The following is a 15100-nucleotide window of genomic DNA, read 5'->3' as shown; positions in this document are numbered from 1 at the left end:
CAGCTGCCGCTGGCGCTCCAGCTCACGCTTGGCAGCCTGGCAGAAAGAGACCAGAACAGTCACACACACACACACCACACCACACAAACACCACACCACAACCACACGCACACACACCACACCACAACCACACACACACACACACACACACCACACTCACCACACCACAACCACACACACACACAAACGTGTCTTCTCAACATCTTACCCCCTTCCTCCCTAGATGGGTGCCTCTCCTCACTACCGGTGTTCATAGTCTCTCTCTCACACTATTTCTGACACTTGGTAGTCTTTCCTGTTTTACACTGCACTTTTTTTAACACTGTGCACATCACTGTGCAGGGCTATGGCACGAGGGGGTTGGGTGGGAATTTTTTTGTTTCTGTGTAGAGCGATTCTGTCTGTGCCTGTTGCCAAGCAACAACATCATCAAAACGGTCAGCTATCTTTTCTGTACCAAACTGCTTTTACTCAAAGTTTCTGCACAGTGACTGGTTTCAGTCGGCACCTTGCCTATCTGTTCCAAACTCCTCTGTCTTCTGACTCTTAGATTTCCCATCACATCTTTCTCAACGAGAGTGCACTGAATGCAGAACTTGTCTCCCTCGTCAGCCACCTCTTTGATCTCCCAACTCTTCATCCTCCCTCTCTCCTCTCCATCTCTACGTGTCCCTCCTCCTCCTCCTCCTCCTCTTGCTGTCTCTCTGATTCTCCAGCTACTACTCCTATCACTTCACCTCTTCCTCATCACTGTCCATCTCCTTCCTACCTCACTCCTCTCAATCTCCTTTGCTCTCTCCTCCTCCCTCTGTCTCTTGAGCTCCTACAGTATGATCACTCCGTTCTCTTTTTCCCTCTCTCCTCCTCTCTCTTTCCTCCTCCTCACCTCTCGCTCTCTCCCTCTCTCTCTCTCCTCCCCTCCTCACCTCACCTCTCTCCTCCTCCTCCTCCTCCTCACCTCTCTCTCTCTCCTCCTCACCTCTCTCCTCCTCCTCACCTCTCTCTCTCTCCTCCTCCTGCTCCTCACCTCTCTCCTCCTCCTCCTCCTCCTCCTCACCTCTCTCTCTCTCTCCTCCTCCTCCTCCTCCTCACCTCTCTCTCTCCTCCTCCTCCTCACCTCTCTCCCTCTCTCCTCCTCCTGCTTCTCACCTCTCTCCTCTCGATCTCCTTGCGTCTCTCCTCCTCGCGCTGCCTCTCCAGCTCCCTCTGCTTCTCCAGCTGTCTCTCCAGCTGGTGCAGCCTGCGGCGCTCCTGCTCCTGCCGCTCGCGCTCCTTGCGCTCCTGCTCGTGGCGCTCCAGCGTGGCCACGCGCTCCGCCTCCTGACGCTGCTGCTCCAGCAGGGCCTGCCGACGCTTCTCCAGCTCCAGGTTGCCCCGCTCAAAGTTCTCACGCTTCTTGTCCTCGAACGTCACTGGAAGAAGGGGAGAGGGGGTATGTGTGAGGTTAGAGTGTGGGAGTTGCTGAGAGAGATATTAGTGAGAGAGTGTGTGTGTGTGTGTGTGTGTGTGTGTGTGTGTGGGTGTGTGTGGGTGTGTGTGTACTCACCTGGCAATATCTTCGGGTCCTCCTCTTCGGGCTCTTCTGGTACGCGCAGGTCAACGGAATGCACACTTGTCACCGAGACCCCACTGCCTGAACGCACCCTCCTACATCCACAATGACACACGGACAAACACACACACACACACACACAGAAAACAGATTCATGTGTCTGCAAAAAAACCTCGGCCATTTTATTGAATGTCTGTGAGGAAGACAGTGCATCCTTGTGTGTGTATGTGAGAGCGTGTGTCCTGTGTGCGTGTGTATGTGCGTGCGTGCGTGCGTGCATGTGTGTGTGTGTGTGTGTCTTACCTGAATGTGGGAGGAATAAAGTCGGGTGGGAGTAGTGGAGGAAGGGGCAAGCCTGACATCGCCATGTCAATCAGGTGCATCGCCAGGATGAACTCCTCGGCCGTCAACTTCCCGTCCTGGTCTATGTCCGAGAGGTTCCTGTGACACAGGCAAAGAGCAGAGGGTCAGACTCTCACTGGGTTACCTATAGGCTCAAACTGGTACAGGGCACGGATGGGGCAACTATGTTCAAATGGGTGAAATGGATCAATTCTAACATGCAATTTAATAAACAATCAAATTAAATCAAATGATGGTTTTAGCAAACTATGAGCATTGTTTATAACTCTTCAAACATACCAATGACTGAACACTAAAGTAAACGTGAGGTGAATCAAACGAGTGAAAAGAATTTGTCTGAGAACCCCAATCCTGGTCAGTTCCTGGTGTAAACAGGTAGTAAATCCCAGTGCTCACCATATGGTGGCCAGTTGAGCCTGTGGTAGACTGGACTGCATAAGGATGGTGCGCGCCTGGGGACCTGCACACAGACAAGACACACAAGAGACACGAGCAGGAAGTGAGACGGGAGCAGTGATGTCGACAGAGAGGAGGGGACGTGAGGGGGAGAGGGACAGGTGAGAGGTTACCTGTGAGGTGGCCGCTCATCATCTTGTCGTGGCTGTTGAAGAGCTGGCGGTACTTTAGCCGGGACGACTGAGGCACGGCCCAGTCTGGGGGAGGGGGCGCCGCGGGGGCACTGGGGGTGGAGAGAGAGAGAGAGAGAGAGAGAGAGAGAGAGAGAGAGAGAGAGAGAGAGAAAGGGAGAGAGAGAGAGTGAGAGAGAGAGGGAGAGAGCAAAAGAGAGAGGGAGAGAGCAAAAGAGAGAGAGAGAGAGAGACTTTGACTTTTAAGGTTCCTTTATTGACAGTCAAAAAAGGAAACCAGGTAACATTAAAACCAACCCATAATAAAATGGGTTCCTCCCTATAATAATAAAATGAATTCACACTGATGTTTCTGACATGATGTAAAAACCTGTTTAACAATTTGGAAAGTGTGCAAGAGAGAGAGAATCTAAGGCTCACCTGGGCGTCTCAAAGGACTGGCCCTTCTGGAGCTTGGCACTGGAGCGGTTAAAAGAAGAGCTTTTGTTGAGTGCTGCTGAGGCTGAGAAAAGAGAGAGATGGAGAACGCACCCATCACCACACTTTCATTATCAGCTTGTGGAAACTCTACAGTCATCTCGGCGAAATACATACACCATACGGTCAAGACCAAGCGGCGCACAGCACACAGGACACAGATTACACACACTAACAGCACATAAGAACAAGATGACACATTAACTGATATATAAATATTTAAAACAGCAGTCTGTCCAACACCAGAGTCTGAGTATGCATGAGGCACACAGCATCTTATTGGCTAAGCCTGATTGTGAGGTCATGTGTGTAGCGCATACCTGGGTTGGTGAAGCCGGTAATAGGCGGGATCATGGCGGGCGCTCCGTTGGGCATCGGTGGCACGGGAGGGGGCACGGAGGAGACCAGCGGGGGGGACATACCCATGCCTGGGATAGGGGGGATGGGCATGGGGGACACACCAGGTGGCACTGCTAAGGGCATGCCGGGAGGCAGGGTGGGCATCGGGGGGACTGGTGGCATGGCCGCTACACACAAACACATAGAGACATTCATGCAAGAGGAGAGAGAGAGAGAGAGAGAGAAATGTAAGACACACAGACACATACACCCCTTAATGTGCACACACTTGCACAAACACACGAGTGCGCGCACACACACACACACACACACACACACACACACACACACACAGATGAACTGAGTGAGTGTGCTTAGCCTAGAAGAAAACAGTCTCTCATTCTTTCTATACAGACACCATGCAATTTCAATTAGTCTGTTTAAAAACAGGAGCAGCTACATTTGCACTGAAACACTACACACACACACCAATTGTTTTTCAACCAAATCTTAAAAATGAACAATAAACAAACAAAACTCATACAAATAAATTGAATAGAACTAATACAGAAAACATTGCTTAATAGCACCCCTATATCATCACCAGTGACAACTATGGCAGCTGTGTGTGTCTGTGTGTGTGTGTGTGTGTGTGTGTTTGTGTGTACCGAAGGGCGGGGGCTGGGTCATGAGAGACGGCTGCTTCATGGAGGGGGGCAGCGAGGGGGGCAGCGGGTGGCCCTGCAGCTTCAGCTTGATGAGCTTCATGGCGATGGAGAACTCGTGCATGTCCATCTTCCCATCGCTGTTCATGTCGGCCAAGGCCCTGTAGTGGCCAGAGGGGCCAAGAGATGGAGGGATAGAGAGAGGGGGGATAGAGAGAGGGGAGAGGGAGAGAGAGAGACAGACAGACAAGGTTAACATCAGGCCACTGGGTCAGGCTCTGTGGCAGGGCATTAGTGTGCCATCCCGGTGCTGTTGGCACTGGCTTTGGGTGCCGCCACCAGGCCAGGACTGGGAGTTTTCACTGTTTACATCACATGACTGGACACTGGCTCAGGTTGGCCAAAGGTCTGCTGTGGGGTGGGAAGTGGGGATTAGGCTGGTTAGTATGTTGCCGGCAACAATAAGATCATGGAACAACAACGCAGGAATTTAACTGTAGATATAATGCAGATCTGGGGCTGGAAGGCAGACCAGGCAGACTGTGAGATCATCCTACTGCAACTAGTGTGGTAAACATGAGACTATTACACTGAATGCCGTCCACTGAATTTAACGTGTGCGTCAATAACACACTTATATATTGAGAAAGGGACAAGTGAATAAATGAAAGAGAAATAAAGATGAGACAGTTGAATTGATTAAACCAGTATTGACAGCACATCTAAATTCATTTGAGACGCAATGTGTCAGTGTGTGACGCAATTAATGGCAATGCCTACAATAACAGAAAAAAGTTACAATGGTACAATGTTAAATACGTCCTGGTCATACTGTTAAGAGTACAGTAATGGTGGTCATGCAGTCGCTTTACCCATTCAGAAACATCTCTATTGACATTAAGAATATACTGTGATATATGTATTGTTACTGTTTATGCTTTTGATTACCCTGTAATATCAATTTTAGGCCATAGCACCCAGCCCTATGCAGACGCGAGTTCAAATGTCTCCTAGCTAACAGCTAGAAAGGCAGTCAGAAAATGGATACAAATGAGCACAGAAATGTCTTCTGTTTTGGCTACAGTGAGTCAGTGCCTGCTTGTTGTAGCGCAGGCTGGAGCTAGCCTCAGGGCAACTGAAGTAGGCCGCTTGCCTTTTTCCAAATACAAATTCCAGACTTTTTCCAGACGTTTTTTACAAACGGATTATTTGTTCCTCAACACTGCCACGTTTTGTAAGACAATTATGCGTTTCTGTTGTTGTTTTGACCTTTTTGGTTGACCAGCATTTCATGCATGTACTACTACAATGCAACACTTTCAGACTTGTTTAGACCTTCATCCAAATGCCCATGTGTTTACAATTCATAATTCTACACTTTCCCCCAACTTCCCAGCCCTGTGCGAGCAGCCAGGAAGGAAGACACGTACCATATCTGGGCCAGGATCGGAGGGGGCAGGCCAGACTGGAGGAAGAAGTTCCTGGCCTGGTCACCTGAGGAAGGACACAAGCCAAGGTTCAAATGAGAGAGGACAAACACAAACACTAACAGCAAAAGGGGTGCAATGGAATCAGTGCTACACAAGCTGGTGTGAGTAGATGAGAGAGAATCACAAACAGATTCAAAAAGAGAATGAAGTAAACACAGTGGCTTTTAAAGCTGCACGGGTGAACTCTGGAAGGTTGGTTGGTGAACATTTGAGAACGAGAATAACACTTGGGTGGGAATAGCTGATAATGTATAAGATTGTGTTTATGAACGTGTACTTACTGGCAAGAGAAAATGTGAATGTGTGTGTGTGTGTGTGTGTGTGGGCATGTATGAGGACTCCACAGAGGCTGAATGGGTCTCTCCAGCAGACAACAGCGTGAGTCGTCTCTGAGAGCTGCTCTTTCAACCCACACAGACGCCCTTTATTCCACAGCAGCCAAAAACAGCCCCAAACTCTCGACTCCTCTCCCACCCTCCCTTAGTCCCATATGGCCGCTCACTCTCTCTCCCACCCACACCCACCCCACCTATCCTAGTGTCTATTCCTGTACACTTTCTACACATGCACACTCTCATTCCATTCAGTCTTTTTACATTCATCTCCTCCATCTTTCTTTCACTCACTTTCTTGCTTTCTCTCTCTCTCTCTCCATCCCCTCCCTCTGTTCATCCTTCCATCTCCCTCTCTCTCTCTACTTCCTCTCATCCTCACCAGACAAAGAGGGTCTTTCTGCTGACACACAGGCCCCAGGAAACACCCCATGGACAAAAAAAGAAAACAGCCAAGTCGGGAAAACCCTCCTGGGGCGGCGGCAGCAGACATGAAGGCTGCAGGAGCAGTGACCAGCTGTTAAAACGGTTTCAGACGCCGAGGGGCGTGGGGAGGAAGAGTGGACACATCAGAATCAGCGGATGACCCAGTGGTCCCTCACTCTTCTTCCGTTTCAGGGTTTTCCCAAAGACGCTACCTCTCCCTGACTCTCCTCTCCCATCCTCCCTTCCGGTCACCTCATGCTAACTCAGAAATGGGATAACCTGATGACCTTCTCACATAGTTATGAACTTCTAAGTTAGTTATGCATAACCCACTTTTGTATTAAAGGTACAGTTTGCAACTCTGATCCAATATACTCTTCCACTAAATAACCACTAAATCAACTAAACAAGAACCTTTTGGCAGAATCAGGAACTGTGCTGTGTCTAGACTGTGTTATGCTTTTGATAACAGACTGGTGATACTTTCTGGGCTATAAGCTCTGGTTATGAGCAGTGTCTCATTCTGGGTCCCTCCTGTTCTGCTTTTGTATGGAATGTTCAGGTCTGGTAATCCTCTGTTTATGCATCAGGATTGTCGTGTTTTAATCAGTTTATTCTTTTACCTTGAGAAGAAACAACCTTTTTTTTAACTCTCCTCTGATCCTATGTGAAGGTTGGGGGAAGTTTGCCGCAAGCGCGCGTGCGTGCGTGCGTGCGTGCGCGCGTGCGTGTGTGAGATATGAGGGAAGGAAGAAAAACCAGAGCACACATGACAAGCGGAAGACAAAAGGGCAATGAGATTAAACTGCAATTATGGATGTCATTTCACTTCATTACTCTGAGGAAATGACAGAATCTCTCAAAAACAAGGCTGGCTCCAGAGTACATAGGGAAACAAGCGACACAACAAACAGACGCTAGTACAAGGCAACTGGGGAAGAGGTGGCGCGGGAGGAGAAGGGTTGATTTCCCACAATACTGCTGTGTCACCATCCTCCCCTTTCATTTGTGTGAGTGCGTCGGGCGCAGCCCTGCTTTACTGCACCAGGGGGAAGTGAGAGGGCACGGATGAGGGGGGGGGGGGGAGGGGGGGAGGAAAAGGAACAGAGATGAAGACAAGAGGAAGGAGATGGAGGAGGAACAAAGAGTAGGGGAGAGGGGGAGAAACGACGAAACAGAGAGGAAGAGGGGGAGAACAGACGAAAGAAAGAGGGGGAGAATAGATGAAGGAGAGAGGAAGAAACAACGAAAGGGAGAGGGGGAGAAACGACGAAAGAGAGAGAGAGGGGGAGAACAGATGAGAGAGAGGGAGAGGGGGAGAAACAACGAAAGAGAGAGGGGGAGAAACGACGAAAGAGAAAGAGAGAGAGGGGGAGAACAGACGAGAGAGAGGGAGAGGGGGAGAAACGACGAAAGAGAGAGGGAGAGGGGGAGAAACAACGAAAGAGAGACAACGAAAGAGAGAGGGAGAGGGGGAGAAACAACGAAAGAGAGAGGGAGAGAAACAACAAAAGAGAGGGAGAGGGGGAGAAACGACGAAAGAGAAAGAGAGAGAGGGGTAGAAATGCAGAGGGTGAGGCAGAGGGTGCTCCCTGATCTGTCTGTTTCAAACGTTGCATAAGCTTTCAGAAAACGTTGCAAAGACTGATGAAATGAAGGCAGAGTACGAACGGAAGGCTTCATCCGTATTGTTTTTAACACTGAGCATGAATGAGCCTTCAGAGAGAACAGGTTGCAATACAAACAGGAGGAGAGGGAGAGAGATGATGGGAGGATAAGAGGAGAAGGAGAGAAGAGTAGAAAGGAAGAAAAGTCTCACCTGTGATGAAGCCAGCAGGGGTGGGCGCGAGACTGTGGAACTGCTGGTCATGTTTGACTCGCTCGTCCACAGAGATGACCCAGGTGTCCGCACCCCCTGGGGAGAGAGAGGGCAAGTGAGAGGAGTCTCATTTTGTCACATATTAACATGAACTAAAACTGACTTGAAACTAAACATTCTAATGTCTGTGAAATCACTGTGTTGACTGGCAAAAGAAACCTACTGCTAGCATCTCAGAGCTTTGCACTCTGCATGGTATAAATTCAGGTTTGTCCAAATGACGAAGCATCACATGCACAACTTTAGGGTACATATATCAACTGATATCAGCGAGGAATATGGAGCAGGACAACACACAGACACGCTTTTGTCACCTCCAAGCGAATTAATTAATTTCTTTCTCTATGGAACAATGCCACTTGACAGATGCGACGCACCTTGCAGCGCTCAAAGTTGAAAATAGTTCAACTTTTTTTTAACACTCACTATTTTGCAATACTCATAATTGTGGAGGTGAAAAAAGTATGTGTGAGAATGTCACCTAAAAAGGGGAAAGAAACCAAATGGGAAAAGAAAGTCAGTTATAAAGAGAGAAAAATGATTTTAGGAAATAAAAAAAAACTGGAAAGGCTTGGCACACTAAAAACACAGCTGCACAGTAAGGGGCCTGTAACCTGGTCTCACACACACACACACACACACACACACACCTGTTGTTATGCAAGGGCATGGCAAGTGTCAGATACATGTAATGGGTGTGGATTGTACAATAGGTTTGTCACTGGAAGAATGAGTCATTTTAGTCAGAGTGGAACATAATTCAAACTTCTGCTGAGTATGTGTGTGAGTGTGTGTGTGTGAGTGTGAATGTAGGCTTTTAGGAGAAAATAACACATGGAAGTGTGGCCCATGTCCTTGACTGGAACAGGACATACAGGTCAAATGACTTTATGCCTAACCTGTGAGTGATTCTGCATGTGAGGTGAGTGTGAGAGTGTGTGCCTTACCTCCGAAGGACGTGGGAAACTGAGCCATGTTCAGTCAGTCAGCTGTAGCTGGGCCATAGACTCCTGCCAAACAGAAAATAAACACATCACATCATTGCACCTCCTCATTTCCACCTAGCCATTACTTTTCCCACCTCTTCCTCTGCAACATATTTTTAGTCGGTCACATAAATCCTCCCCTCATTTGTAAAGAGTATTTTCTCTCTCTCTCTCTCTGCTAACTTCAGCCTACTTCTGGTTCACTCTTGTTCTACATTACCCCACGTATTTCATTCTCTCCAAGTGTCTCTGACCGTCTAAAAGGCTACATTAGGTCAGACTGTATAATATCTTCAGTAACAGCTCTTTTGAGAAATATCACAATAGATGAGAACTCGCCTAATAGAGGCTTTAGCTGTAATTGGGCATATGGGCAGCATTAACACTTTTGCTCTGTGCAGGAATATATCAACAGAGCACTTCTCTGTGTGTGTGTGTGTGTGTGTGTGTGTGTGTGTGTGTGTGTGTGTGTGTGTGTCTTAGAGAAAGGAAGTACTGGAAATGGGTTTAAGACTTTATTGCAGGAGAGTTAAGAGATGCTTCCTCAGTCAGAGCCCCGGGTGGCCCCTGCGGAACACAGTCCTGGGTCAGCAGTCAGGCTGGCCTCAGTTGACTCCGACGCCACCGTTAAAGCCTTGTTCACATATAAGGCGACTAGTGCCAAGACACTATGTAATGTAAATGTAGCTCAGAGATTGCAGGCAAAATAACCACAGGCAGGGTAAAACATTGCACGACAAAGCTAAAACAATTTCAACTTCTTGAGGTGACAAGGCGATGAGAATTACTGTATATGTAAGCGAGCCTTAAGAGAAACTGGGAGAGTAACTGAGCCACCATCTTGACTCCTGGATCAGCAGTCACGACAACACTGGCTAAGGTCTGGGAGAGAAACCGTCAACCTCGGCCATCTTGGCTCCAAGGCTCAGGGGAAACAGTTCAGGACCACAATAGGGCCTGAGGCCTGACACTGCTCACTCTCAGTTAGAGGAACGGCTGCCAGAAGGTCTGTCTCTCCCTCTCTCACTCACACACACACACTTTCCCTGACCTGAAAACACATGCTCTTTGATTTTCACAGATGCACACCCCCCAGCCTACCTTCACACACATTCACATACGATACAGTCACCTTCCTTTACCTTCACATCCACACACACTCTCAGGTGCACTCTCTCTCTCAGTTACACAAACACACACACACACACACACACACACACACACTCGCTCTCACACACATTCCTGAGGTGTCTGTGTTGTCAAGGTGAGAGAGGGTCATCTCCTCCATCTGCAAATTTGCTCAGTGGCCAAACTGCAAAGCAGCCATTTGCCACCTCCTCACCTTCTCTTTGATGGGTACCACACATACACACACACACACACACACACACACACACATACACACACACACACACACAAAAAAACACACCTCACTAGTATGGCGACGACACAAACCCACAAACCACTCATGCACTCCTCCAAAGAAACACGCACATACAGCACCACACACAGTGACCTTAAACAGCCTCCATTTTAGACAGGCAGTTTTCAGTGTCAGCAGGGAGAGGGGGAAGCAGCATGGATGTTATATATGAGAGAGAGAAGAAAAGAGAGAAGAATGCAGGCCCCCTCCTAGCCTGTAAGAAAGTGATCCAGAAGGCACAATCTGGGATCAGTTATCTGCCCAGCTGTGTAAATGCTGAAACATATACACACAGATCGTCTCTCTCTCTACACACACACACACACTGAGAGGGAGACAGAGAGCGAGAGCGAGAGAAAGAGAGAAAGAGAGAAAGAGAGAGAGAGAGAGAGAGAGAGAGAGAGAGAGAGAGAGAGAGAGAGACCAGCAAACACCTTGAGGCGTGCTGGCCAAGTTATTTTAATCAGTGCCAGACGCTGTGAGTTTGTCTCTGTGACCCACTCCTCACCCCTCCCTGCACCCAGTCCCACTCTCCCATGCTGGGGGGCCGGCAGGAGCCACAGCAGACGGGACTGGGGTGGGCGAGGTGTGTGTACAGCCGATGCAAGCTTGCTTTCTTTTAACACACATACACACACACACACCTGAGTATTAATAACATATAAAATGTATGTTTTGTGCTTCAGCATCACAGTTTGTTTATGATTGTATAGGATGGTCTTCTATGATCGTCATAATGGTGCAGTATGCCATACACTGATCAAATGCCACACACACACACACACACACACACACACTCTTTACATGCTTCAGTTGCAAGTTGCTGGATATTCCAGTTTGCCACACTAATGTCTGATGGGATTGTCCAATCAGGACAAGGCCTTCAGGCTGGTCTGTGTGAGTAGTCTGTTCTGATGACTCAACAATCTCACAATCTCTCTCTCTCTCTCTCTCTCTGTGTGTGTGTTGCAACACTTTCATGCAAACGACACACTCAAACTAACTTGAAGCAGAACTGGGCGTTCATCACAGCCTTGCCATTGCATTTACAAGGAGGGAGTGAGTCAGTGAGACAGGGAGAGAGAGAGAAAGAATGAAAGAGAGGGAGAGGGTGTGTGTGTGTGTGTGTGTGTGTGTGTGTGTGTGTGTGTGTGTGAGGGGGGGTCTATTGAAAGGGCGGTGGACGTAATGCTGTATTTCGCCAACTGACCTACTTTCTAAAACCCCAACACTTTCAGATTCTAATGAGGTTTTTTTTACCCGGCTCTGGACAATAAACTTCGTTAGCCCAAAAATGCGAAGGGAGCCGCTTGGATCTAAACAGAGAGGAAATAAAAAAGAAACAAAGGGAGTGGGGGAGAAAGAGGGGCATGTACAGAAAGAGAGAAGAGGGGAGACGATCAACGGGCTGACAGGAAATCAAGTTTAAGTTTCAGCCTCGGGGACAAACGACAGCGCATGGCTAGGAGGGTTTGGCTTGCACAATCTGAGAATGACACAGAGAGCGAGAACGAGAGGGGGGGGGGGGGGGGGGGGTTGGGGGGTAGAGAGGGGGGAGGAGGAAGAGGGTGAAACAGAGAGATAGTGTTTGCTATCGATTGTGAAAGAGAGAAGCAGAAAGAGTTCTGGAAGAAAGAGGGAATGGGGGAGGGAGGGGAAAACGATGGGGGTGAATTTGAATAAAGAAGGGGGCAAGAAAGAAAGCAGGAAAGAATGGATGAATGAATGAATTAATGAATTAATTAATGATGAGACAGAGGGAGAGACAGAGTGTTCTGTTGAGAAAGAGGAATTAAGTCATACGGTTTGGGAAACTCAGACAAGATTTGGTGTGATGTCATAACACAGCAATGCAGCTATTGGGCGAGGCTTCCTCACCAGGTCAGGTCAACTAGGCTGAGCTAAGGCCGAAACCCCGGACTACTGCTCACTTCATCTTCTCTAAGCCCGAGTTCTGCTCCCTTCTTCTCCAAAAATAAATACGGCCATTTCAAATACTGCCATGTTTCGTTCATATCCGGAAGCTTTCGGAAATCAAGTAAAAGACGGATTGAGTAGGACTGCATATTTTCAATTAATGTTGAGAATAAATGAGCCTTCAAACAATGTCATGACAATGTCAAAATCTCAGTGGCGAAGTTCATGTTTTTGGACTACACATTAAGACATTTGGTCAATATCAAAATCCCTTTGGCAGATTGTCGTCGTGAGATGTGCAAAGTTGATGTTTTTGGACTTGGCTGAGGAGGTGGTTTTGTCGAGTGTGTCTAAGCTGAGCGTGACTTCACACCACAACGTGAACACAGCAAAGGTAGAGCGTCCATGTGAAATATTCCTGGCTTGTTGGAGGGGGGAGGAGTGTCCAAGTGGAGAGGAATAAAGCGTGGGGTCCTCGCATCAGTCAGAATTCCTCACAGTTTAATTGACAGGAACTCTTCCTACTCCAACTCTTTCTTCCTTTCTTCCATTCATTCATTCATTCACTCTCTCTCTTTCTTCCTTTCTTCCATTCATTCATTCACTCACTCACTCACTCGCTCTCTCTTTCTCCCTTCTCCACAGAAGGGGTCCAGCATTACCCTGCTGTTTTATGCACCAGTTCCTTCTTTGTCTGCCACACTGGCGCACGAAAAGGGTGATGGGGTGTGTGTTTGAGTGTGTAGCTGGGCTCTGCATCCCTGAGACAGGCTGTGCTATACTATACTAAAGAATTATTCCTCCCAGTCAGTGTCAGTCACCGGGACTGAACCATTCCAAGTTCCAACCAGAATTCTACTTTAACTGGACATGGCAGCCAGAAGACTGCAGAACCTTCCAAATAAGAACCAAAGGCGTAATTACTTCACAGCTCTACAGTGAAACTAGGCTACTAGATGGACAAGACACGGAGCTGTTTGTAGCCATAAGAGAGGACCTGCCTCACTGACACGTCCTTCGCTTTGAGTTGTGGGCTTGAACTTTGACCGGGCGCAATGTTAGCTTTTCTGTTATTCCCCTGCTGAAGTGCAGCTGTAAAATGCAAACAGTTTGGAAATGAGTGCAGGTCACTCACCCGCATGCACATACTCACACCTACATTTGAGCACAAGCCTCTGCTGTCGCATGTATAAAAACAACTGCTATTGAAAACCTAGTGAAACTCTGTAAGTGTCATGTGTGGGTCAGAGATGGTGTCGGTTCGGAGTATTCATGCATGTCTATGGTGATGGTGTTATGAGTGTATTATGAACTGGGCAAACACTACTGTGTGTACACTACTAGTGGTAACTCATTTTCCAAATAATGTGTGTGTGTGTGTGTGTGTGTGTGTGTGTGTGTGTGTGTGTGTGTGTTGGTGGCTGCTGATTCTGTGTGTTTTGCGAGCGAATGTGAGGCAACAGATCTGGCAGCAGCCCACGCGTACTGGAGTCTTAGTGCAGTGCAGAGATGGAGGATTATCTGTGGCCAGGGACAAAAAGCAGAAAGCAAGCTTAGGCCAGATGTGTGTGTGTGTGTGTGTGTGTATGTGATTAGGCAGATGTGTCTGTAAATGTATGTGTGTGTATCTGTTTGTGGGGTGTGTATGTGTGTGTGTTTGTGTATATGTGAGTGAGGCTATGTTAAGCTCAAGGTAAGGCCAAAAGGTGAAGGTGATTATGAATGTGCAGCCTGACACTGATACGATCTCAAAACAGTAAACCAACAGACCATTGGCTGCTCTGCAAATACTGCAAGCTGGAGTAACACGCTGTGCCAGGTGGACATTAGGCTGTCACTTCACTCCCAAAGCACCAGCTCAGGGTTAGTCTGACTGAACACACAGCAAACAGACTGATATGTGCCAACACACCCCTGATCATCCTTCAAAGCCTTCAGCCAAGAGGATCCAATATGTCACTCCATTCCTACTCTTGCTCTGTTGGCCAAGACACGGCGGTTCCACACTGTTCCTCCTCCATGTTCTGTCTGGTTCTTGTTGGAGATTGTGTTCTCCGCTCAGCACTAAGCATTCCAGCAGAGCTCTGGGGCGCCATTCAGAGCTCTCATTAACCTAAATTCACTTGGTAATGCTGGCTTTGGTGCCTGCGCTTCCTCACAGTACAGTGCAAAACCTGACAGCTGCATTCTCTCTCACTCTTTGTAGCTTACTCACCTAATTACACACTGGGAAGAACAGAGGAAATTACAGCACAAGCCTCACACAGCAATCAGCACCTTGTGTAACAATCAAATATTCAAAGAGGCATTTCAGAGCTGATGTCAAAAACTAGCATGGTAAGTACGCAGCTAATACAGCACACATGTCTTGCAACACTGGCAGCAACAGCATCGTTGGCACTTTGAAAACAGCATGCTAACTAATGTGTGTGTAACTGATGTGATGTTGCTTTGGCAACATTTAGCTGTTGTGTTTTCAGAGCACAAAACTACATAGTAAACAGCCTTGGTGAATATGTGTTCTTCTCTCCTTCACATCACAGCATCCAAATTAACTGTGTGTAATAAAAAGCTAGTGACCACCCAAACCATACATATATAAACTTAGAAACATAAACTTGAGCAAGGTTGATGAGCGGCTGGGTGGCTATCTTACAGCTGGTG

The 15100-nt window shown here is 47.8% G+C and overlaps 1 protein-coding gene across 4 annotated transcripts in view; it reads right to left on the bottom strand.

Annotated features, from left to right (window-relative positions):
• itsn1 (intersectin 1 (SH3 domain protein)) overlaps positions 1-15100 on the bottom strand; it is a 50021-nt gene that overhangs the window by 31882 nt on the left and 3039 nt on the right. For all 4 annotated transcript variants that reach the window (XM_042081296.1, XM_042081298.1, XM_042081299.1 and 1 more), the window contains exons 2-13: positions 9058-9120; positions 8051-8146; positions 5414-5477; positions 3987-4144; positions 3300-3506; positions 2923-3004; positions 2485-2594; positions 2312-2375; positions 1856-1993; positions 1547-1647; positions 1150-1412; positions 1-36 (exon numbers count right to left, since the gene is read on the bottom strand). The exon at positions 1-36 is cut by the window's left edge and continues 114 nt beyond it. In XM_042081296.1, the coding sequence (XP_041937230.1) occupies positions 1-36; positions 1150-1412; positions 1547-1647; positions 1856-1993; positions 2312-2375; positions 2485-2594; positions 2923-3004; positions 3300-3506; positions 3987-4144; positions 5414-5477; positions 8051-8146; positions 9058-9085 (1347 nt within the window). In that variant the 5' untranslated portion in view covers positions 9086-9120. The remainder of the gene's footprint in view (positions 37-1149; positions 1413-1546; positions 1648-1855; positions 1994-2311; positions 2376-2484; positions 2595-2922; positions 3005-3299; positions 3507-3986; positions 4145-5413; positions 5478-8050; positions 8147-9057; positions 9121-15100) is intronic.

Source organism: Alosa sapidissima, chromosome 23 (genome assembly GCF_018492685.1).
Source record: "Alosa sapidissima isolate fAloSap1 chromosome 23, fAloSap1.pri, whole genome shotgun sequence".
Taxonomy (NCBI): domain Eukaryota; kingdom Metazoa; phylum Chordata; class Actinopteri; order Clupeiformes; family Clupeidae; genus Alosa; species Alosa sapidissima.
Note: the sequence above shows the minus strand (reverse complement) of the source record. Positions and strands in the feature narration are given on the sequence as shown.